Source organism: Phalangium opilio, unplaced genomic scaffold (assembly GCF_054372755.1).
Source record: "Phalangium opilio isolate 3A_F unplaced genomic scaffold, DU_Popi_V2 ptg000014l_1, whole genome shotgun sequence".
Taxonomy (NCBI): Eukaryota; Metazoa; Arthropoda; class Arachnida; order Opiliones; family Phalangiidae; genus Phalangium; species Phalangium opilio.
Window position 1 is genome coordinate 1,760,641 of NW_028324149.1, and position 26,115 is coordinate 1,786,755.

Below are 26,115 nucleotides of genomic sequence, written 5' to 3' on the forward strand. Positions count from 1 at the left end.
TAGAACATTCACGCGCGTATTTTTTCAAGATTTCTGAAGCTGGTCCATACCACGTGATTCCCACCAACCAATTAGAGGTCGGGAAGCTTCCCTCCTTCTTTACGAAAAACTACTCACTCTTCATTCTAATCTCGCGACCCGTCAAAAGAAGATCAGTTGAATTTTCGTCTCGGATCCTGTAGTCAGTGTCTGTGCTTAATTTCTTTCTAATTTGGATTAATTTTTCACCGTCAAGCTGGAAACTCACGTGAAAATGTCGAAGTAAGTTTCCCTTGATTAATTTTCGGGGTTAATTTTCGTGAAAGATTATTTTTGGAGGCTATGGATCGCGCAACAAGTGGCGGCGGTATGCCATGTAGCCATGATGCCAAAAATATTTCTAACCTTTAACCTAGCTCGTGGTTGTAAAAAAAAGGAGATGAAAATTGTTTATTTATTACAAACGGGAAATTTTTAAATTTGTTTGTTTGTTTGGTACAAGTTTACGTCGTAATTTCATAATGGTACGGTATTTAATGCCACTTTATAATTATAGTTTATGTCCCTCTCATTATTACTTAACCTTTAAACCCGAGTTTTGTGGTCACATGGTGGCTGTTTCCCGCCTTTTCGTGACTTCGAACCCATGTTGCAAATTTTCAATTAGTTTTAAACCAATAATAGACCTAAGATTCCCCCCCCCCTTCAGTCCGGAGCGTATAGTATAGAAAAGTAGACGAAAAATAGGCCAAAAGGTACGGGACTTTTAGTAACGAACCACAACGACTGATCTAAAGGTAACTTTTTAGAATTAAGATTAAGATAGAGTGGCATGATTTAAATAATCTTATTTATAATTAGCACTAAATTTAAAAGTAAGTAAATTAAAAATAACTGGGAGATAGAACCCGATGTAGGAATTTCCTTGAGACACTGGTGACTATGACTAGATTATGATGGAAATAATATATAATTCAGGAAGTTTATTTTTATATTGAGCTGAAAATAATGCAGGAAATATTTGAGCAAGCATTAGACCAAATTATTAAAAAAAAAACTCAACCACCCCTCTCACCCACACACGAAGCTCGTTTTTCAAGTTATTTCAGTTTTAACGGTTCCAAATTAAATCGAGAAACTTTAAGAAATGTATATTTATGTAAGGTCACTTGAAAAAAAGAGAGAAAGAACCGGATTATTAAAAACAGTATATTAGAAAAGAAACGCTGCATGGGAAACCATTTTTAACATTTACGAAATGTGCTTATAAAATACTTGTGAATTTCAACAATCAAAGTATACCTCCCTACTTAGAGAGTTTCGGTTTAGCCCTTTTAAAATTTAAAGTTATTGTAAATTAAATTCGATATGAACTTAAGTCTATCACAATCTATGAACACTAATGTATATAGTGAATACGTTTTCACAATCACTTTGATATTTCAACACTGAATCAAAGCCCCGTCACGAACGTATTTCATTTAAGATTATATAAGATTAGCGGTGTTTTGTGGAAATTTAAGTTTTCCACGAACTTCGTAAAGTCAGGGAAATTGGTTTAGATCAATAAACTCGGCGAATTTCAGGACAAATCCTTAATAAATGTAAAATTATACATGTGGAAATTTATCAGAAATTGATTTTGAAAATTTGAAACGAAGATTTACACCCAAAAATATATTTTTTATTTTAAAAATTCTCAAAGAAACCCTCTTTTAGAACGGCTAAAAAACGGTACTACATCATAATTTGTGTTTATAGTACAGTTATGTACACGCAAAAACCATAACTTCCTTTAATGGTACCGTCACCACAAAGAGCCTTTCAAAAAACATAAAAATTCAGACCCATTTTTTTTAGGGTTTTTTTTCCTTTCGAAGTTTTATATAATTTTTTGCTTGTCTTTAGTCAGTAAGCCATGGATGGTACTACCCGATCTAATAGGCCCCATACTTCATCGTGTATCACACAACGACCACCTATTTTTTTTCTTTACCTCTAATGTCTTTTGAAATACCTGAAGAGGTTCCTTAAATGATTTTCCCGCGTTTTTTTACCCGCCATTTATATATGGAATGAACCCATTCCCCCGGCCTATAGTTTGTTCGTTCCCGCCTTTCCCCCCCCCCCTTGTAGGGTCAACTGTCTGCGCAACTCGGCTCAACTTCTTTACTAAGACAGCTACAAAAACTTAAGGTTATTTAGGGGGTCATTGTTAGCGATAAAGGTCTTGGTATCACCGATTTTTTTAAAGGGATAATATAGGCTAGCGCGTGTTTAAGAATATGAAACTACTTGTTACGTAGTTTCAAGGAGCCTGGTCGCACGTTTTATATTCTCTCTTTGAAAACATTTAGGCCTAGTTTATTTTTTATATAATTCCTAGTAAAATGAAAGGCATTGCTCCATATTTTCTGTGTTTGTAAAATTGATAAAATTCAACCTCAGTTTTGTAATATCTTAACCCGCGGGACAACTTTTTTACTAGTTTTCATTTCGAAGCATGTAGGTCGACTTTTGATACTTTCAGGCTAAATACCACCTTGTAGAGTTGTAGAAACTGTCGTTATTTTGAAAGAAAACTAATAATTTATTAAGAACTTAAGCCTAAATTACGAGAAAGAAAAAAAGGCTTACACGCAATCAAAATCGAAGCTTTGACATGCAGAAAAACTAAAAAAAAATAAAAATAAATAATAATGTACTAAAAACGAAAATTCCTTAAAAAAACGTTTTTAATGGTTTTAGGAAATTGAACTTATCTTGTAAAGACAGTGCAATTAAGATGTTAATAATTTGAAGTATTTAGGGCTAGAAAATTGGCCAAATTTATGCCATTTTTTAATGTTTATAATTTTATATTAAAATATTAATTTTTAATTTAAATTCTTGGTATGGTACGTATGCCCCCTAGCTAAACTGAAGCGCAACGTTTACAAAGAGTTTATTAACTTCTGATATTACGATGTTATTCCAATTTTAATCATTACAGTCTAAATTTCAAAGTACCACCACGAAATTTTCGACAATGGCACTAGGCGACATTGACACCATACCGAGTTGATGACAAATTAACATAAGCTGCCATTTTTTCAATTTTTAGGGTGTCGTAATTGCTCCGCCGGGAGGGCATTATAATTTTTATAATATTATTACGTAGCAATTTAGTCAGAAAATGTTTTACGCGTCATTGTCACCTAAGAGTATTGCCAAAGGCAGGGGGTACCTTTGTACTGTCTTACGCGTAGTAACAGGTAAAATTGACCACACCTTAGATAATATTCCTAATACGGGGGTTTTAGTTAAATTGGCCTTGAGCGCTATACGACTAACTAGAAATTACTGAATTTGGCCTTGAAGTAAAATATTTTTGTTAATATATTTAATGGATGACCCTAGAGAAAATACACGCGAGTTGTGTTAGTCTTTTAGAGGCCCGATTTTAAATATTCTTTACAATTATTTTTTTATATTTTTTTACCTTAATGATTTGATTATTCAAAAACACCTTCGAGTGAAAATATTCAAAACTGTTCTTCCTGTTCTATAGAACATTAATTTGAATTTATCTTAAAGGGAGGTTGAAATGGTTAGGCGAGGCAAGGCAATGTTATTTATTATATTTATATGAAGGGATTTAAAAATGTTTGTGTTGCCATTTCATTCTCCCATTAAGAGATTCTATGATTAAATATTCAATATATAGAATTACAGTTTATTTTCTATCTCTTGCGTCAGATGTTAATTTAATCTGCTGCCAAAGATCTAAAACGAAAAAACACGTAGCTCAATTTCCGGCTTGTTTTGGAATATGTTAATTAATTCAATTGCAATTAAGGAAGTTAAAAATTAGTAACTAAGAAAGAAAAAAAGTATCAAAATTTGTTGTGTAATTATTATTTAAATTATAATTATTTTTATGCATATTTTTATTTTCATAGTTTAATAATGTAGCTGTATTTTTTTAATTGATTTTTGTACGCTTGAGATCTTCCTATGACGTACGCTGCTTAAGAAAGTTAATTTTAGTTATTGCTAACGAAGCGAGGTCGAAATTAAACGACTCGAATCTATTGTTAAACTGTTGTGACGAAATAACATAAAATAGTTTAAAGTGAGGGTGAAATGGTACCCATACAAGACGGATTATGTCTTAATCATATTTCTTACATTTTCAATAATACTAAATACTAAGGGGGTTTTAAGTTAAATTTGAACTATCATGGCCCTAGTAATTAATAGAGATGGGCCGATACCAGTTTAAACCGATACCGATATAATCCGATACTTGGGAAACCGATACCTAACGATACCGATATTTTACCCGATCCAACAAATAAACCGATATTAAACCGATACCGATATTTTACCCGATTCTTCGATTAAACCCATACTAAACCGATACCGATAAATTAACCGATATCAATATTCAATAAATAAGAAAATTGGTGCTAAAATATACAAGCACAAGCACCAGTACAAGCACTTATACAAGCACAAGCACCAGTACAAGCACTTATACAAGCACAAGCACCAGTACAAGCACTTATACAAGCACAAGCACCAGTACAAGCACTTTTACAAGCACCAGTACAAGCACTTTTACAAGCACAAGCACCAGTACAAGCACTTTTACAAGCACAAGCACCAGTACAAGCACTTTTACAAGCACAAGCACCAGTACAAGCACTTTTACAAGTACAAGCACTTTTACAAGCACAAGCACCAGTACAAGCACTTTTACAAGCACAAGCACCAGTACAAGCACTTTTACAAGCACAAGCACCAGTACAAGCACTTTTACAAGCACAAGCAGCAGTACAAGCACAAGCACTTTAGAAGGTCATAACTCTGGCTCTATAAGAGATACGGGGAAGTCCTTTGAATATGTTATAGTCCTATTTCTCTCCTTTCCAACGATACCAAAAGGAGATGATCTAAAAGGACATAGCTTTCCAGCCTAGGAATGAGGGTATTGTGTGTCAGGTTCTCTCTAACGAACGTCTCATCTCGAGTGTTCCTAAAACTTGATATCCCAAGGCTAGGCCGAATGTATTTACTGTAGAGTAAATGGTAGTTGAACACCCAAAGTTTTTCTCTACTAACGTTTTTTCTCGGCGCCAACTAACATCAGCCGCGGAAAGCTGGGTCTCACTAAAAAAATTCCACCCCCCTTGCTTGAACTTACTCGGATAAATAAATTAAACCCGCCTGTTTCACTTCACTCTCCACCGCTGTGGAGCGCTGCTTCAAAAGCTCGTTCTCGGTCGTGGCCAATATTTTAGAAATTTTATCTCTCCATTCACGGGAGCTCCGTTGGGAAATTTAAAAAGCTTAACGTCAGAACTTTCAGACCCAGAGGCTACGGCAAAAAATCTTACATAGGAACTTGGTGTAAGATTATTCTACTTGTGACGATACTAAATTCTTCAGGCTACATCAATCAGGGCCCGAGATATTATGCAAAATGTTCATAAACGTCCTTTCCGTAGGATTAACATAAGCTTATTTACTCGACACCTTTTAACTCTGGTTCTGTAAGAGATACGGGGAAGTCCTTTGAATATGTTATAGTCCTATTTCTATCCTTTCCAACGATACTAAATACTTGGAGGTAGCAACAATCAGGGCTCGAGTAATGAAGCAAAACGGTCAAAAACGTCCTCTATTTAGTGTTAACATTGTCTTATCTTTGGAGAATTGTCAAGATTGTAAAAAGGAATCTAAATATCCTCGGTATAATTCATCCATCTACTTCACTCTCTCTTTGGAAAGAAAAACAAATTTAACCGGAAGTCAAGTACCACCACACCACCATCACCGCCACCACTACAAATAAAAACAAACATCTCCTGTCGAAATGTTTTAAGTCCCTGCCGATTTTCTGGCAAGCAAGTGACTCCAATGAGTACATTACTGACTTAACGTTGACTCCCTTAACTTTTAAAATCTTAATCTTTTAGTTGCTAGCCTAGCCAAGCCACAAAAACTTGAGTTATATTCAGTCGCTTAGCAAGAACAGAACAGAAAAGAAAGTTTAGTTTCGTTTGGTTATTTTTGTTAGTTTAGCCTAGATCATATCTTCTCGCTCGCGTCTCTCAAGGATTGTAATAAACGGCTTGAGATTTAAGTCTGGTTGCTCAGACGAAGGAGCCGAGACACTCGTTGCTGTGATTCAATTTGAATCGGAACTGTGACGTTAATTTATTTCGAATTATCTTAGATAAGTGTCGCTGTAAAAGAACTAAACTTGATTAAGTTAATTAGAGCGAGACATCTTCATTACAGGAAACGAATCTTCACTGATTATTTGACGTGGTTTTTTAATTTAAATATTTAAATTTTTTTTATTAAAAACACCAATCGTATCTGTGCGCTTGTGATTTTTGTGATGGAAGAGTTAATAATCAGGTAAAAACCTTTTACTATATTTTTTATGGTAATTTATTATGTAAATTATTCAAGTAGGACCAGGGGGTAATGAGTTGGACTGTCTATAGGGGCGTGGTCAAGGGAGAGTGCTTGCTCGATTTAACCCACTTAACCACCTGAAATATCTTTGGTAGATTCGTAAAATTTGATTTTTGAATTTCTTGATTTGCTAGGCCTAGTCTTTCTCTTATTTTGATCCGGTTTTGTCAAGAAGGTAGACTCTTGGGGCAAAAAACAAACAAATTCCTAAAATAAACAAGGGGCGAAGAAAAGTAACTCCCTTATTTAGATTGACTATTTTTTAAAGACAGTCAAGGAAGATACTCTAGATTTTGGCGGGAACAGAATGTGGTACTCACTCTTTCGTTTGTTTGTCAAGTTTCCCGCCATAAAAAAACACGCGGGAAATCTGTTCTAGATTCTAGAATGAATGTTTTTCTTTAAATCCTTTCGTAGTTTCTAAGTAAACAAATAGAAAGTCACTAAAATAAGCCCTAATTTCCGAACCAAACTGTGTTTCCTTTTATTGTTAATTATTATCTGTAATTACTAATTAATTTTTTAATTACTGGAGATAAAAGCTTGGAGTAAGTCTTGCTCTCTCACTCTTTCTCTCTCCTAGACGGCCCGTTTCGTAGGTCTGCAGCAATTTACTATACCGATTATTTTCGTCAGCAGTCTCGTGATTTCTTAACAATAAATATAAAAACTGTTGTGATAAATTTACATAATTTAGGATAATAAGCTAGCTACGAAATTGTACTTCTTCGGGACATCCTAAAGGGTTAACAGAGATACAGTTCTAGATAAGGGGGTTAGGGGTCAGTGATTTTATAGAACGAGTTTTTTATTAATAAATAAATAATCTGGTTCAATTGGGTATATGGTACATCGTTTCTAGACTTCCTAATTAATTAAATTCTTTTTATTGCGTATTTTTTTTATTATTAAAATATTTTCTTTAAAATTGAATGGTTCCATTATGAAAGGTTAACTTATTATGTAGTGTTGTTATGGCAGGATGTAGGCCCGAGGGTGTTTAGATTGAATAGGAAGTTTGTCTACAGTGCCGTTAGACGATGGACTATAAAATTCCAATCAACGGAGCGGAAAATTGTTTATTTGGATTATGACACGTAAAGGATGGGATAATTACGTAATAACATAAGTTTATAACTGATATGTTCCTTCCATAAGTATGACACTTCCTATACTTCGTAATTCTGGAGACTTACAGCTCGAGCTATAGTTCCAGAACGACGGAAGCGAGAATTGAAGTCCTACACTCGATGGTTAATTTTGCAGGACTTACATCTAGTCCTATTTCGTCTGCATTATTAAGCCTTTGACAGCAGCGCCTCACCACCAGGCGTCGCTTTACCTCGAATCTATGACCACCCTCATTCACTTCATGACAAGCTCCAGTTTGTAACCAGTAACAAACTTATGGTGGTAACATCTTATGAACTTATGGTAATACAGTCAACCAGGTTTTTTCGCCGTTCTTTCTATCTCTGCTATTATTTTAAAAAATATATTATTAAATTTCACATTGATATTTTTATTAACAATTTTCATTAAATATCTCTTTCAAATAAAATCGATGAAAATTTGTGGTATGGCACCAAATTTTTTTTTAAAACGTAGTAGTTTAATTCTAGACTCGTAAAAGTCGATTCTACGTCTTGAAAAACAGGTCGACAAAGTTTAAAACTCGCCCGATAATATTGGGTATTTACTCCTCCAAGCAAGGTCGCCATGAAATTCCTTTGAACACCGAAAGGTAACGGGAGGCACTGCAATATACTTGAAAATAACTGCTGTCTAGCTGTAATCTTTAATTGACATGGTTTTACCCATTCAATAACCGGTTCTTTCATAAGAAATTCGGGAGGATAACAGTATAACCAAACCGCTTAAATACTATATCAACCCTAACAGAAAATGCTGGCGACCTTAAATACAAATTATTTTATGTCGAAAATACCACCAGTGTTTTTTGTTTTATTTTTTAAAAGAAAAGAAATAGACTTATTAATTTGCTCTAGCTGTAGTTGTAGTTGTTGTGTATTATTTTGACTGCGGTTTAAACACTAGAATTTTGTTGTGGATATGACAAGGTTGGTTCTTCATAAACATTTACCCATTGTTCGTGAGAAGTTCTTTCGACATAATATACCTTTTTTAGTGTCTTCTGCTTGATATTAATGCCAGGTTAAGGCGGAATTTTGATTGGATCATAAGTTTATAAGATATGTTCCTTATAAGTTTGTCACTGGTTACAAGCTGGAGCTTGTCATGAAGTGAGTGAGTGAGGTAGGTCATAGATTCGAGGTAAAGCGAAGGAGGCCTGGTGAGACTCTGTCAAAGGCTTAGTACAGACTAAATAAGAACTAGATGGACTGCAAAATTAACTACCGAGTGTAGGACTTCAATTCTCGCTTCCATCGTTCTCGAACTACCTCGAGCTGTAAGTCTCTAGCATTACGAAGTATAGGAAGTGTCATACTTATGGATAGAACATATCTTATAAACTTATGGTAGGGTTTGTTGGCAACAAAGACGTTAGAAAAGGCTTCAAAATTTCCAAGAAGTCCTTTTGTCTGCTGTTTTTGTAATGAACATTCCTGTTGTTAATTTCTTCTAAAGAAAACAAGGTGGTCAACACACCATACTCTATTTTACCCCCCAACTTTTGAAAAAGCTCTATTAACAAGTTAAAGAAAATATTCTCTTCCGCGATAATTTCGGAATATTTTAAAACCCACCTCTCTCTTAGCTAGGAGTATAATTTTGTATGAAATACCGCGACTGCCGCCAGCGGAAACCAGTTAAAAGGGTCATTATGATATGACGAAAATTAAGAATGCATTAGGAACCGTGTGGAGTAATACCGAGAAATTTAATTAAACTTATCAAAAATCTCTTAGAGTGTTTTTTGGAATCGATTGAGATCATGGACAACCCGAGTCGAATGAAATCGGATATAGTTAAATTAATTGAAAATAAAATGTCTCTTATATAATTATTTGTACAGAGGTGTTTTGTTCACCTTGTGTCAGTTGCCCTTTTAATCTATACTGTTGTATATTAAAGGGAGAGTGTCACTGTTAGCGTCCCATAATTATTAATTGCCCCTTTTTGGAACACACATTATAAAGTTGTGTCACCTACCCTTGAAATTTTATATATTTTTTTTAATTGGTGTAGGAAGCTGGCTGGCAATGATTGCCAAATTTATAACGGAATTTTTAATAAGTTTAATTAAAAATATAAACGAAATTCTTGAATCCCACACGGTGACGAATCTCATTATTAACCAGTGATTTAAATTCTTTTCTTGAGAATTTGAGATACCGTTAAAATTGGTATCATTGCCGCTACAGTAGTGTACGCGTGGGATTATTAAAATTTAGACACGTTACAAATGATTGCAATTATATTTAAGTTCGCTGTAAACGACTGTGAAACATTTTTACAATTAGAAACTCGATGAACTCTCCCACGGCATAACTCCGTCCCTTAATTAGCATAATTATCTTTAAAAATATATATATTTATTAAAGAAGGTTCACAATTACGTATACAATATAAAATTAGAACTATGGGAAAGCTCTTGTAATTATTTTGGAACTGTCTCGCGGTATAAAATTAGAACGTGGTAAAATTTAGTGGTGCCTATAGTGGACTCGGGTCAACGCTTCAATGACTTTTCGACAGACACATGTTAGGCCTACGTGATTGGTTCGAAACCGTAATAGTTGTAGTAGTAGTAGCGTTGTTTTAAGTATAGTAGTAATTTTGGCGCGTAAATTTACCGCCAACCCGGAAGTAATTGGAAGGACATTGGGAAATCGTTGGTCCGAAACTATAAGATTATTTCATCATCAAACTAGGGATGAAATTTTTTAAGTAGATTTAATAGCGTTTATTTTTAATTATATTACTCTAAATTAATTTTAATTTAAATTTAATTATAATTAATTGAGAAAGTTATTTTTAAGATTTTTATTTTATTTGGTGTGCTTACTTGACGGTCTTAATAGCAACATTGTTAAAAGAAATGTCAAATTGTTTTAGTTTTAAAGGTTTTTTTTTGCTGAATTCGTGATGTCTCTTACTTGAAATGTTTAGAACCGGTTTATTTATGCAAAATTATGGAAAAACAAGTTGGGAAAACCAAAATATTACCTCTCCGAGTCAAGAGAAGGACTACCTACAAACTTATTTACCCAGTTATGGAAATGTTTCTTTTTTTTATGAACAAATACTGAAGTTAAAATTTATGAAATATTAAAGCAGTATACAAAGCATAGCAAATATACTGTAAATCAGACGACATTTTACATCCAATAAGGATATACTTGTACACATTAAAATCATCCGATGGGGGAAAAACGGGAAATAAAGAGATAAAACTTTGGAGGGATATTACCTTTACGTATTTGTAAAGGCCCAATTTGCTACTCCTCAACTGTATACCCTCTATGTTCAAAGCCATATTCACAACAGGGTTGCCATGTAAACACTATCCTCTCCTTTCACCTCAACAATTTTCTTAGTTTGTCAACATGACGATTAAAGTTACATAACACCAAAGCTAATTTGTGGCTACACACACTGAAGGTAAATGCGCACCATAAAAAGCATGAACACACGAAGCTATAATCCGATTACGATCAGACCTTTCACTGATCTGGGCTGCGTTCAGCAGAGCTCACCAAAAAAGACAGCGGATTTTGGAAAACGTTTTCTGGTGAGATCTGTCGTCATAGCTTTTCTCCGGTCATCGGTCTTTTAAAAATGAAGCTAGCGCAATAAAGCGTGCAAGGTACAAAGGCTTAACAAAAATTGTATGATAACATATTTATGGAGATAGATAAGATCAACTTTTATAATTAAACATAGAAACTAACATGTCTCTTAAACTTCTCGCCGCTCTCGCGTGATCAACTTGTTTCACGCCAATTAAATAGCTATAGTCCCATCAGAATCAGCAAGAGCTATTTGTATTAATTCCTCCATGCTTTTTCGCCAAGCTGAGAACTACGCGTTTTACGTCACGTTATCCAAAAACCCGACTATTTTCCTTGAAGACCGCGCTGGCTCACTGAGCACCGTGACGTCAAAATTCAATAACAAAATCCCGTTCTGGATGACACTGCTAACAGCGCCTGACAGCGCTGAGCTCTGCTGAACGCGGCCCAGATTTCCACCATGATTATAAAGTCTAAGCCTAATTATTTAAAAGTGTATTTAACTTTCGGCTCACTCTGAACCGTTAATGTCTCTGTATTACAGAAACGAAAACCAAACCCAAGCGTTTACTTTTTGGTTCACTAGGCCTAATGACAAATAAAAGTTCATTTGCCCAATATAGTTGCGTTCTTCTTGAAATCACTTTAGAAAGAATTATGCTATAAACAGATGTAGTATAGCTTAAGTAATATATAAACATCGATTTCAAATAATAATAATAAAAAATATTCTTGGGATATCAGAATGAAACAGAGCTTTATAGCTACAAAACCACTAAAGGCATCGAAATTACGAAAAATATTTCCATATATTAATAATATATTATGAGAAAACCAAATATTAAGGTTTTGTAGGATTTCTTTCCACAAAACAAAGCGAACTGCTAACGCGGTGCACTAACGGACGGACACACACAGACTAAAACATAGGCTGCTTTTTAACTCTTTCCGTTTTAATTTTGAGTTGAGAAACTAGATTATCTTAAATATTAAAATAAATATAATTAATATTAAATATTTTCTTCGTTAGTTGTTCGCCTTATAGAGCGTTACATCGCGTTGATAAAGAACAATTAGACATTCTTGAGAGACTTGACTAATTTTGGCGTTTGAAATGAAGCATACGCCGGTTGCATTACCTTACTCAAATAGGTAGTATATAAGGGTGTCGAACTACAGCTAAAAGCAAGAACAACCGCAATTGCGAAAACCTTTGGTGGACAACCCACCCTAGGGAGGCTAGACGTTTCTCGTAACCCTAGCTGATCGCCGCGAATGTCTTAAACCAAACGATGACTATGGAGTTAGAAGCCAATAAGACAGATTGGTGTCTATGTGGAATAGACGGAAGACCAGTAGATGGTGGTGTTTAGAAGCCAGTATGTACAGACTGGTGTCCAAGTGGGATGGACGAAGACCAGAAGATGGTGGTGATTAGAAGCCAGTATGTACAGACTGGTGTCCATGTGGGATGGACGAAGACCAAAAGATAGTGGAGATTAGAAGCCAGTATGTACAGACTGGTGTCCAAGTGGAATGGACGAAGACCCGAAGATTGTGGTGATTAGAAGCCAATGAATACAGACTGGTGTCCATGTGGGATGGACGAAGACCAAAAGATGGTGGTGATTAGAAGCCAGTAAGTACAGACTGGTGTCCGTGTGGGATGGACAAAGACGAGAAGATAATGGTGTGAGAACTAAAGTAAAGGAGCCATTTCCGTGACTGTGAAAGCAGTTCGGAAATGGCGAACACGTTTGCTCCAATTTGGAAACTGCGAACGCGGTCACGTGGGTGTAACAACAGACAAACACACAGACAGACACACACACACGTCGAAATTAGAACCTCTCCGTGACATACGTCACTCGGAGAGGTAAAAACTCGTTTCTTTGTGATACGTTGGTGACCACCGGTACCTAATAAATGTTAGGTCTTCAAAGTCGCGCCGAACCGGTTTGGTTTCGTATATAGTTATAGTTGTGGTCAAGTTCTCCACGTGACGTTTCTCACGCCATTGTACCAAGGAGGATAATATGGAGGGCCGACTTAGTATAATTTTAGGAAAGTGACTGGTAGCCCTGCTTACGCTAGTGGCCCCTGGTTCATCTGCGGAAAACTAACGTTTTGTCGTCTGCAACATATTCGGTCCGCCATCGCGATTCGCCAAAAGAAATATCCCCCTACCTCACCCCCCCGCCAAACCAATAGTTTTCCGTAAATGAACCAGGTGTCAGCAGGATCGAGCTCCAAAAATCACTTAACACCCCCCAAAGGCTAAGTCGGCCCTCCATATTATCCTCCTTGATTGTACATTGCAACAATTTCGTCTACAGTATGCACCACCTGATTGGCTAAAGCCTAAATGGGACCTGACGTTTTGTAGGGCATAGTTTTACCCCCTTCCCTCTATTCTGGAAAGAAGTTTTTGTAGGATGACCATTGACCAGGAAGGGTTACATTTTTTTCTTGAGGTTTACTGAACTTAAGAGTAATTTTGATGTTAATGTGATTAATAAACATTGATTTATAAATGCTTTAATAAATGGTTAGACCTAGATTCCGAATCGTTTATATATATTTATTTATAATAAAGCTTTCTCGAAGTTCCACCATCTGTTCGCATAAATAAAACTGTTCGGTTTAGTTTCATTCATCGAGGTTTTGGTTGAACTTTGGGTTGGGTTTGGGGGGTTTAGTTTAGTGCGTTGAAATAAATTAAGGGTCCTTTTGCGGGTTGTAGATATATTAAACTAAACATTGCCAAAATCTGGAGGAGATTCGGTTTATTAAAGGGAGTGAATAGAAGTGTAAATACAGGGTGTTTCAGTACCACCACCCTTTTTTTTGGAACACCCTTTATAGTTTCTTTAAAATGTACCATACGTTCATTTCATAACACCTTTAAAAGGCAAGCACATGGCCCCCCTCCTTTTTTTGGGTGAATATGACTTGGCTAGAGTATAAGTCATTACGTAATATAAACACCCCTTTTAATATTTTCCGACTTTCGAAGGGCCCATTCAGATAAATAGGGTAGCCATTTTTAAAAAACATTTTCTTTGAATCTTTACCAGTTTTCCGGAAAAGATATTTTTTCTTCAAATCTTTCACCTATTCTAATTGAAAGTAGAAATAACTAAAGTCATTAACTAATTGTACGGGAAAACTGGCTTTTGTCACGTGTCACAATTCCTCGCGCGCTCTCTTGGGAAAAAATGGGGCGACTTAATTGAATGAATTCCATTATTTTTAATATTTTTTTTTCTTCGTCATAATTTGTGGATCCATATAAGTGTGCCATTAGTCAGTCTTTTGAAAAGTAAAGTTTTATTTCAAATATTACACCTACACATTTCCAACGATGTTTTTGTCGTTAGTCCAATACCCTAGGGCCAAGGAAACGACTAAATATGATTTGTTTTTTAAAAGTCAGGAAGAGGTTAGATTAGAATTAACGTATTGAAGAAATTGGTATATAGGTGGTCCCAAAAAGGGTATATAGGTGGTCCCAAAAAGGGTATATATGTCTAATCATAAGTTTATTAGGTATGTTCCTTCCATAAGTATGACCATACCTATACTTCGTAATGCTACTGAGAGACTTACAGCTCGAGATATCTAGTTCGAGAACGACAAGCGAGAATTGCAGACTACACTCGGTGGTTAATTTTGCAGGACTTTTCCATCTAATCCTGTTTAGTCTGTATTACTAAGCCTTTGACAGTGCCTCACCAGGCGTCGCTTAACTTCGAATCTATGACCTACCTCGTTCACTTCATGGCAAGCTCCAGCTTGTAACCAGTGACAATCTTATGATGGTAACATATCTTATGAACTTATGGTCTAATTAACATATTATCTACAGTATAGATTCTTCTATTTGACATTTTAGTAATTTATGCGTGTCTGACTGTAAAAATACCATAAGCCATGATAACCTTTCTCAGGTATACTGGTTTCGTTCGACTAATACTAGTAATATTAAACACTTTGGTATAGGTCAAGGTCAAAAGTACTATACTATTTGAGGGGCTTAGAATATTCTTTATCTCTACCAATTTCTCGAAATTGGAAACTAACCGGTTTTAGATTATACTTGGGTATAAATGGTTTTTTCTTTCTTATCATTAAAATCAATGGATATTTATTCAACCTGAGAAAAATACTTCTTAAAAGAATTTTTTAAAAGAATACCATCCCCTTTGATTTGAATTAAAATAGAGGTTTTTCTTTTAAAATTGGTTTCAAGAGTGAATTAAGGCGTCAGTTTTCGTTACGGTGTTTTATTAACTCTTGCTTATACTCGTTTAAATAACCCGTATTCCACGTATGAGTGAACATATCTACATTTATACGAATGTTTTGCTAATTATCAATTCATGTTCCAATCCACTGAATCCCTCAACACACTTGATACCAGTCATACCTTTCTTAACATATAGTTGGTAATGATTTTTGTAAAAAAAATCATTAGTTTTTGAACCTTTATACATACATTGTTCTAAGTAATAATTAAAAATTAGTTTACAGTTAGAAGTAATTAGCAACGCTTGTTAATTCTGCCCGGCGTATGTTTGAGCTGTAAAATCACCTACATTTAGTACAGAAAACTTAAATTGAAATGTTTAAATTCATCCCAGTCTTAAAATTCGGAAAGAATCAAAGCGTAACATTTTAGAAGAAGGCTCCTTTATCAAGTGATTATTTGGCTTGGGACCAACTTATTCGTTTCAATCGCAATTTTCTATAAGTTTAAAAACGAGCAATTGTAAACCAAGCGTGAAATACTTTAAGGTTAAATAAACCTCACTTACAACGACGAAGTTTCAACATCAACACCATGCAGTGGGTTACAAAAATAATGAAATTAATTTCTTTTTGATTGAGTTGAAACGTCGACTTTGAGATTGAAAGGCTTTTGTTAGTTTCCAGTTTGAAGGCTTTTAGTCGGGTCCTCAAAAGTAGACTTTTCACAAAACATCTATTGTGTTGTATTTCGGTATCAGTTTTGAATCAAGCTCAGAATATGAAAATGGATCTAAGACATCAAACTCCTTTTAAACGATTCGTAAGAAAGTACTTCTTGTAAGTTGATACTTAAGGTCACGTAATTTATTAGAGGGGACATTCACTCTTCTTGAGTTCCATGGTGTCTTGCTTTTAAAGATTGCTGGCGATCCTTTACTCCGAGTGATTGGCCTCTCGGATTTATTATAGCGTTGTGGAAACTTAATTTAAAGTCGATTTGGAATTAGATTTTAGTCTAGTGCAATATCCCTGGTACGGTTTAACCCCCACTAGGTTTTATGACGCATTTTTCAGCGTTGAGTTTCCCCATGTAGCTTTCAAAACCTATACTTCGTTAACCAGTAGGATTTTGAACCACTACTGTCTTTGTTTATGATTCACTAGAGCTTTCAAAAAACCACCCACTTCGTTGCAAGACCAGTCTTAATAAAGTTTGGTTATTGTTAAGCCTAAATTATGGCAATATTTCTTAAAAGGTGTTTATTTATTGAATGTTAATTTAGGTTAGTGTATTAAAATTGTTTGTTTTAATTTAATTTTTGTAGGAAGCAGTCGACTTCGACCAACGAAGTTTCGTTAGCAGTGCGATGCAGTTTTGGTTTTCTGATGATTATTTCCGAAATTTTGCTTTTCGGATGTTTAGGGTTGATTCTTTACTGGGTTTTACAACATCAGGATGGGGTGGCGTGGGTTAATAATACTCACGGACAGTATAATCTTCATTATGTCTTGATGGTTGGTGGATTCATCTTCCTTAATGGACAATGTAAGTTCAAAGTGCAAGATTCCACGTTTTCCAAATTGAAAACTATAAACTATGTTTGTTTTTGTTTCGTTTTCTTTTAGCTATGTTGGCCTATCGCAGTTTCCAATGTTGCAAGAAAATCTACGTCAAAGTTTTGCACACGATATTTTTCGTATTGGCTATTTCGGCTATTACTATTGGTTTGGTAGCCGCTATTCAAGCTTCGAATAACAATCCCAAAGGAAAGCATTTTTATACCATGCACTCGTGGATTGGTTTGGCTGCCATTGGACTTTTTGCTCTTCAAGTAAGCGCTCTTTGTACTGTTAATCCTAAAATTAGGCTTAATGGATTAGACCAATTTAGACTTAGCGATACGCGAGTAATGTTGTTAAGTCATTGATGGGAAAATGGCAGGAAATCGTGGAAAAGTGAACTCTAAAATTGGGCTTAACAAAATTACGTTTAGCGCATGGTTTTTCTTGTAGATTCTATAAAGAGTTAACCCTAAAAGTAGGCTTAGTATGGGGGAGTAATTTTGTTAAGTCATTGATGGGAAAATGCCTGGAAATTTGTGGAAAAGTGAACCCTAAAATTAGGCTTACAGTATGAGATAACTTTACTACGTTTAGCACGTGGTTTTGCTTATAAGGTTTTACAAAGAGTTAACCCTAAAAGTAGGCTTAGTAATATGGAAGTAATTTTGTTGAGTCATTGTTTTGGGGAAAATTGGAGGGAAATTCTTAACCCTAAAAGTAGGCTTAACGAAAGTATTTTGTTTGTGTTTTCTTTCAGTTCGTTGTGGGTTTCGTATCGTTCTTGGTTTTACTGTGTTGCGATACTTCTACGGCCAAATTTCGTCAACGACTTTTACCAACTCACGTTACCTTTGGACTCATTTGCTTTAGTTTGGGTGCAGCCGCTACACTTACGGGACTTATGCAGAGTTCCAGATACAGATTCAGGTAACGTTCATTTCCATAATATCTCCGCTTCATAGAGACGCGGGGGAGAATTTAGAATTTAAAAATTGAAAATCGTTAAAAAAAGAAAAGAAAAATCCGATAAAAATTATTTTGCATCCCATTCGTGTTAGCTTGGCTTCTTCGAAATATTTTACGAAATTCTTGAAGAAACGAAGCTCTCTCTCTCTCTTTTTTTTTTGGTTGCTGACCGCGCCCACCCCGTAGGCAATTGAAAGAGGGGCTCAGTTGGGATATCTTAGTTAAAATATAACGTAGTAGCAATATTTAGGTCGAAAACGTTTTAGCTTGTCCCATATTGGGATGAAATTTCGGGCGTCTACACCAAAACTCTTATACACACAACGGGTAGTCCCGTAATGTTAGTATTCTTTTGTTAAAACTGTTAAAAATAGCCTTTATTTAAATCATATATTAATTAATTTTCGTAAATTAAAAGTAAATCGTGTTAAAAAAAGATCGAGGGGTCACTCACTCAACTCGAGAGTTGTTTCCCCTATTTTCTACTAACAGTTGCGCGCGCAGCTCTCCCCATGCAGTTATTGGTTGAAATATGCACGATAAATTTGATATTAAATAAATAAATAGAAAAATGGGAAATTATCTTCAAATAAATTAACTTCAACTCCTATTATTTTTATTCTCTTTGGTTTTATGCCTACTTTTTCTTTATTATTTATGTTTATTTAGTTTAAAAATAGAATTTAAGGCTAAAGACCTCGAAAGAATTGAATCTTGACATAAATAAGTCATTCAAACTAATCCCCATTAAGTTTAAACACCGGTTTGGTTTAACTTAAATTGTAGGCCTAACTTCCGGAAGTTGGTCAACAGCTGAATTGGCAAACCTTACGCGCGCGGACTAAGGTGGTTTATGTTGAAAACGTGTAGGCTATTATTTCTAAACATTTCCAAACAAAAGACCTCTTTATTATATCCGCTATTGTAAAATAAAATACTTAAGGCAGGTGCGCGCGATGGAGGGTTTGAAACAATGGGATAGTTGTATCAGTCGGCACCACTGGCAGCCCATATATTTCCATTTAGAAATGAATTTGGATAAAATATGTGAAAAATGTTTTCAAGCGTATCCCGAAAAGTAACTCTATTCCATTTGGTATGGTATTTCTAATTGAAAATCGAATGGAATTTAATTATCTTTTTGTTAAGCTAAGTTCTATTATTCTCAATAAGTGTGACCATAAGTTTATAAGATATGTTTCCTAAGTTTGTTACTGAGAGCTTGTCATGAAGTTACGTCATAGCGATGCCTGGTGAGGCGCTCTCAAAGGCTTAGTACCGCCTAAATAGGAACCAGAGTGTTGTCATTTCTCGCTTGTCGTTCTCAAACTAGCTCCCAGTCTCTACTTGCATTACGAAGTATAGATAGTGTCATACTTATGGTACATATCTTATAAACTTATGGATGGTTTACTAAATATCAATCAAACCAGAGACATTAGTTAAAATTTTATATTTTTGGTCGCCATTTTCCAAGATGGAAAGGGATTGGGGAAAATCATTCCTTAGTTAGTACCTACCATGTTAGATTTAGGTCCCAGCAAAGTTACAGCTTCTTAGGTAAAGTAGTTTCGAGTGAACTGTGGCGTGAATTAAGTATCAATCAGTTGGACGCGCCATACTTATTAGGAACGTATTATAAACTTATGGACGATTCGATTGTATTGTAAAAAGAAATCTTTGGGTCAATGATTTAGTTGGCCTTCTCTAAAAATGAATACGCGTAAAATCACGAGTTAATTTTCTAAGTGAGAAAAATATGAAAATTTATAAAGAATTGTGTTTTTAAAACCAGTTTTTCATCAGTAAAGTTTTAATTTATTTTTTCGTTTCAAGGATATTTAGGTGTGAGTCAAAAATATCCAAATATTTTAATGAGGCAATTACAAATCTTGGCAATAGATATTTGTTATTGTATAATTAGTAATTTAGAGGGAGGGAATCAACGCTTGTTTACCCGAACCTCGTTTGACTTGTTTAACTAACGAGCATTCTGTTTATTTTGAAATTATTTACGTTTTTTTTTAACAAACCCTTTTTTTTCCAATTCGAGCCTACCTTTACCCTAACCAAATTGTCGCGGTACCAAATCTCGCCGTGGTACCTTTTAATTTTTTTTAACAAGATCGAATAAATAGGTCATCAACGTAGTTAAGTTGAAATATCTATCAACTGTCGAAAGTCCTTGATATACTTGGTTTTATATAATTTTTTATTAGAAATGCTTTTAAAGTTTCTGCATAAATTTATAAGATATGTTCCATAAGTATGACACTACTTATACTTCGTAATGCTGAGAACTAGTTCGAGAACGACGCGGTTTTGTAGTACATCTTCCTATTTAGTCTGTACTAAGCCTTTGACAGGAATCGCTTTACCTCGAATCTATGACCTACGTCACTTCATGACAACCTCCAGTTTGTAACCAGTGACAAACTTATGGTGAACATATCTTATGAACTTATGGTTTCAGAGAAAGATATATAGAAATTATTGCGTGATTTGAACCTTAGAGGTTTATTGAATTTACTGGGTTTTAATTGTATGATGTTTTTAATTTTTTTTTAAATGGACAGCGGTCAAGATGGCAAACCGAAATATGACGAACTTGGCGAACAGGTTTTGGTGGTCAACACTCTTGCGATGGCTATTTGCGCCCTACTAATTCTTTTACCGTTTATTATTTTAAACAAAAGTTTTAAACGGTACACGTCAATGACGCCAAACTAACAGATTCTGACCCGCGTTTTATGGTTATGACACTCACGTACCGTATTTACAATTTTACACCTGATGAAAACTATTTTAATTATAAACGGGAGGTAAATTAAGGATCGTACATTTTTGAGACAACATTCCTTACACGTTGAGACAACAATCCCGAAAGAACGCATTTTACAATTAGGCCTAAATAAAACTTAAACAAGCGCGTCATGAAAACCAACCGTTAAAGTATTTCAGTATTGTTAACCCAGAGTAATTGGAAGGTATATATTTAATTAAGATTGCTCAAAAATCTAATGAAAAAGCAGCATCGAACAAATTCTATTTGGACAGTGTGTTTATACATTTATGACAAAGTTTTTACGTAGAACCATTTTCTTTTATAAATAGGCCAAGGCCCGGCACCCACGCTTTGTTTTTATCTACGTTTGAATCTCCCGCCATTTTCCCCGTATATTAGGCTTAACAGAACCCATTTTAAAATATAATATAAATTCTTTTCAAACATGTTTTATTAACTAATTTTAATGTTTTTAGTTTAAATGTTAGTTTTTCAGTATGATTATGTAACTATTTACGCTGGCATTTAAGAATTGAAATTATGGCTTTTAACTTAGGTCGAAGCGTTTTAAGCTAAGCCTAACGTGTCCACCATCCCAAGGCCAAAGCTAAGCCTAACTTGGCTACCAGGCCAAGGCCCAAGTGTGAAATATTTTATAATTAACGAATTTTATTCCTTTTAATCGCTTTAATGTTAATTTTTCCAGTACTATAAACTATTTAACCTCCCAAAAACCAATTAATGAATCAAGAAGATAACTTATTACGCTAGTATGTAAAAAAATTATATACAACAAAATCACAAATGAAAACAACCAAACAGGATTTTATTTCAATAAACAAAATATACAAACTTTATTTAAATAATTTGTTTAATTACATATTAATTAAGAGTGCGTAAGTTTTCAGTATCAATTTCGTATATTCTAACCAAATTATCACTGCCACAGGATGCGAGTTGTACCAAGGTGGAAGTTGTTTCCATCGGTTGGCCAGCTCGTCCAGTTTTAGGTGAAAATTTCAAACGTTTAACGGTCAAATGATGACCATTTCTAAATGTTTAGTTAAGTTTCTAACAAAAATAATCAAAGAGTTTAAAAAAAAAAAAGGATACGATTGATCCAATCTGTCGGCTAAATGAAAATCATTGGCGTTCAAAGCCTCAGCTTTCCAAGTATAAATAAGAATAACGCCATTTTCTAATCCAACACTTATAATATACCTGTTGAAAAACAGTTAAGTAACACGCTAATTAACAAAAATTTAATATTTTACCTATCATTTTTAGTTTTAATTGGAGCAAAATCAACCGCTGTCGCCGAATCTTCAGTTTCGACTGCAAATCCTGTTGCTAGTGAAGTTCCAGCGTCATATTTCCATAAAACCAACTTAAATAGACGTTAAACTAGTACTTGGGGACCAATCTACTTTAACTAATTAATTAGTATACTTTTTTATCCCTTGAAACAGTCGCGAAATATTTGGAATCACGCGACCAAGCGCAGCTCCAAATTATTCTTTGGTGGATTCCCGTTTTTTTATCTGAATTGGCAACTCTAACAAAACCTTATTGGGGGAAATATTTGTAAGTAATTAGCTGCTAAAATTAAGGTTAAAATCGCGCGCATTACTTTCATTAATGGCCGCGTAAAGTCCCCAAACTCGATCCCTCGATACTGATAGCAGATATTTATCATCGGGTGAAAATGCGAGTTGAGTTACGGTCAAATTATGAAATGTTAATTGCGTTATTTGTTTCCACGTTTTAGTGTCCCAAAGTATTATTGACGCGTATTCCGTTTTCGTTGCCTTAATTTTAAAATTACCATTAATTAAACTAAACAAATTAACTTAGTTAATTACTAAATTAACTTAGTTAATTACTAAATTAACTTAGTTAATTACTAAATTAACTTAGTTAATTACTAAATTCACTTAGTTAATTACTAAATTCACTTAGTTAATTACTAAATTCACTTAGTTAATTACTAAATTCACTTAGATAATTACTAAATTCACTTAGTTAATTACGAAATTCACTTAGTTAATTACTAAATTAACTTAGTTAATTACGAAATTAACTTAGTTAATTACGAAATTAACTTAGTTAATTACGAAATTAACTTAGTTAATTACGAAATTAACTTAGTTAATTACGAAATTAACTTAGTTAATTACTAAATTAACTTAGTTAATTACTAAATTAACTTAGTTAATTACTAAATTCACTTAGTTAATTACTAAATTCACTTAGTTAATTACTAAATTCACTTAGTTAATTACTAAATTCACTTAGTTAATTACTAAATTCACTTAGTTAATTACTAAATTCACTTAGTTAATTACTAAATTAACTTAGTTAATTACTAAATTCACTTAGTTAATTACGAAATTAACCTTGCAAGCCGAGGCTAATATAGTTCCAGCGTGATTACAAGCCAAACAAAATATTTCAAAGCCGTGACCGTAAAGTTTTTGAGTCTCTGGCCATAAAGTATTTTGCAATAATGTCTCTTCAGTCGGCGGACCTTTTAATTAATTAATGTTAAATTAATTCAATTAAACTAATTCATTAATGCTGAATTAATTTTATACAATTTAAAGTGACTGGAGTAAAGTAGAAATCGGGGTACATATCCTTAACGTGTTTCTCATCCGCGTCTACTTTTTCATCTAAATCATTTTGAAAAACTGCTTTATTGGAAAGACCAAGGGATGGAACACTAGCGCCTTCCGCTAACTGTTTTTAATTAATTAATTAATTAATAGTTAAATTATATCCTTAATTGAGATTAATTTCATACTTACAACGGATTCATTTAGAGTAATAAAATTTAATTTTGTTATCTGACAAAAATTATCTATAAAGTTTTTGGGCGCCATAAAAATCCTTATGACTTTTTCGTCCGCACCCGAGATAAAACTAGTTCTGTTTAATACGGATAAACTAGTCATTTCGTAACCGTGAATTTGTGGACGCGCAATTTCATGCCACGTAATCTGCATTAAATTAAATTAATTTAAAGGAAAAGTAAACAGGGTAAGACAACATTATACCTTAATTAATTAAAAGAACGCCCCTTTTTCTAAATATAAAAGGAATGAAATATTAATTAAAAATAAATGATGTCTTATTACAAAATAATTAGTACATTTAATTAGTCTTAGAAGTAATCAAGGACTACTGCGCCATCCGTCATTGGTTTAGAGGCGTTTGTTAAATAGAACCATGACCTATATCAGGATGTGAGAATTCAACCAATCCTGTAGGGATAAGGGGTTCGATTTAGCAGACGCCACTAAACCAATGGCGGATGGCGCATTAGTCCTTGATTATTTTTAAGACTAATTAAATGTACTAATTATTTTGTAATAAGACATCATTTATTTTTAATTAATATTTCATTCCTTTTACATTCAGAAAAAGGTCATCGTTTTAAAGTTTAATGTTATCATCTGTAGATTGAAGTTAATTATATTTACCAAATTATCTCTAATCCAAGGTGCGTGTAAACGCGTAGTTTTGTCTAAACTACAACTTAATAGGTAATGACCTTCAGGATCCCAAGCAATGTCCAAAACATCGCTAAAGTGACCTCTTATAACCACACCTGGTTCCCATATTTCCCCATTTGGATTAAAATGATATAGATGCAGCGATCCTTGATAACCATGCGCTAGTAATGATTGTCCGTCCGCTTTAAAAACTACATCGCAAAAACCTAAAGTATTGCCACCAACATCTCCCATTCTAACCTAAAAATATTGCTGCGTATTATAACATTTTCAGTACAATTTTCTTTAAATTTCTAAACCTTTTCAAGCCATAAGCCAGAATCGGCGTCAACTTCCCATATAATTAAAGTTTTATCCATAGAAGCTGATATTAACTTCGGTGGTTCGGAGGTACTTATTTTTGGTTGCCATCTTACAGTATGAACCCAATTTTCATGTCCAGCCATTACAGACTCAACAGTAACGGTATATTCTATAAGAATATTTAAATTTAACCCCAAATTTTTAAATATTAAATCATTTCTAATACCATTATCTTTAACTTTAAATATATTTCCCTTTAATTTAATAGAAAAATCATCTATAATTAACTCTGATTTAACTACAGGCTTTATTCTCCATATTCTAACAAAAGAATCTTGCGAACACGAGGCCAATAAAACCTCACTTGTCTCTGAAAAAGATTTACAAAGATTACCGATAAACTAATATTGTAATTACCGTATTTGTGGCTTCTTAGGCCTACAAACCATCAAAAGTAAAATCTAAGCCTCGAACCCAATCTTCGTGTCCCAATAAAACCATTTTAGGGTAAAATTCCTCGTCTTTACACTTTGTATAAAGATGAATCTTTGAATCATCTCTCGCAACAGCGAGTAAAATATCTATACAAATTTAAACTTAATCTTTTTGAATTAAATTAGTTTAATTAATGTTAATTACCCGAGGTATTAGGTAGAATAGTAAAAGCTACATCTAATGCAAAACCATTCCCGAAATTTAATTTTTGAAGAGGATGGAAATTGGATCCATCATTTCTTTCCCAAATTATCAGTGAACTATCAACTGAGGCTGAGGCCAGGAAGTAAATACCATTGTCTAATTTGCAGTTATTGACAACAGTTACGGGACCAGAATGTTCTTTAAGTACTTGTTTAGCTACGTACTGTCAAAATTTGTTCTAGAGATCAAGGATAAAATTACCAAAAAAAAAAAAAGGAAACTTACATTATTTTGTACTTTAGCCCAAATTATTACTGTATGGTCTACGGAGCCAGATATCAGCTCGTCACAATTACTCTCTGTGAGCCATTTCACAGAATTCACAAGTTTCGTGTGCGAAACAAGCGTGTGAACTACGGAATACTCCTGTCAAATAATGTAAACATTGAGTAAAAACGTGGGTAGGAGCCAAGGCTTAGTAATTTTAGGTGTGAATTTAATTATGTTATTAGTTTTAAATTATTTTGGTTAATTTTACCTTAGGATTGTATATTATAACCGCGTTTCGAGCACCAAAACACACTAAATCTTTTCCCCAATTCAAACATCGCGGGGATGGATTGCAAGCGGTGGAAAGATACACGTGTTTTGTCGCCAAAGCCGCCATGATTTCTGTCAGATTGTCAGGGGCAGTACTTCCGTCTTACGGATAACATTTCCGGGTAAGTGAGTATCAATTTAATTAATTATTTAAACGTCACTTTCAAAGAGAAATAATATAAATTAACATTAGTCAAAAGGATATACTGAATTAAATATTGTTTAATTATAATAATAGCCATGAACAACGATTTTCTAACCAAAATTGTGCTTTTACCAATTTCTACTCCAGTGTCTAATTCTCTTTCTCAACCGTCAAAACACC

The 26,115-nt window shown here is 34.2% G+C and overlaps 2 protein-coding genes across 2 annotated transcripts; one reads left to right on the forward strand and one right to left on the reverse strand.

Annotated features, from left to right (window-relative positions):
- Positions 1-101: 101 nt before the first annotated feature.
- Positions 102-21,590, forward strand: LOC149705023 (uncharacterized). Its single transcript, XM_089865201.1, has 5 exons — positions 102-261; positions 16,745-16,965; positions 17,046-17,251; positions 17,740-17,909; positions 20,525-21,590. Exons 1-5 carry the CDS (start codon positions 254-256, stop codon positions 20,676-20,678), a joined length of 759 nt encoding a protein of 252 aa, XP_089721327.1. The 5' UTR covers positions 102-253; the 3' UTR covers positions 20,679-21,590.
- Positions 21,539-25,922, reverse strand: Elp2 (elongator complex protein 2). Its single transcript, XM_089865191.1, has 15 exons — positions 25,729-25,922; positions 25,476-25,616; positions 25,191-25,413; positions 24,998-25,132; positions 24,778-24,921; positions 24,548-24,720; positions 24,216-24,488; positions 23,541-23,732; positions 23,328-23,472; positions 23,130-23,260; positions 22,364-22,541; positions 22,183-22,298; positions 22,008-22,120; positions 21,847-21,954; positions 21,539-21,784 (listed from the first exon to the last, which is right to left on the reverse strand). The coding sequence occupies exons 1-15, from the start codon at positions 25,855-25,857 to the stop codon at positions 21,616-21,618; spliced, it is 2,370 nt and encodes a 789-aa protein (XP_089721317.1). The 5' UTR covers positions 25,858-25,922; the 3' UTR covers positions 21,539-21,615.
- Positions 25,923-26,115: the final 193 nt, after the last annotated feature.

Bases quoted from the DNA above. Each gene is read 5' to 3' on its own strand.
- LOC149705023 (XM_089865201.1), top strand. The intron at 16,966-17,045 runs GTAAGTTCAAAG...GTTTTCTTTTAG, and splicing joins CATCTTCCTTAATGGACAAT to CTATGTTGGCCTATCGCAGT. The intron at 17,910-20,524 runs GTAACGTTCATT...TTAAATGGACAG, and splicing joins AGTTCCAGATACAGATTCAG to CGGTCAAGATGGCAAACCGA.
- Elp2 (XM_089865191.1), bottom strand. From the start codon at position 25,857: ATGGCGGCTTTGGCGACAAAACACGTGTATCTTTCCACCGCTTGCAAT. The intron at 23,261-23,327 runs GTATAAAATTAA...ATTAATTAAAAG, and splicing joins TACTCCAGTCACTTTAAATT to GTCCGCCGACTGAAGAGACA. The intron at 22,299-22,363 runs GTAATGCGCGCG...TCCCCCAATAAG, and splicing joins TTACGCGGCCATTAATGAAA to GTTTTGTTAGAGTTGCCAAT.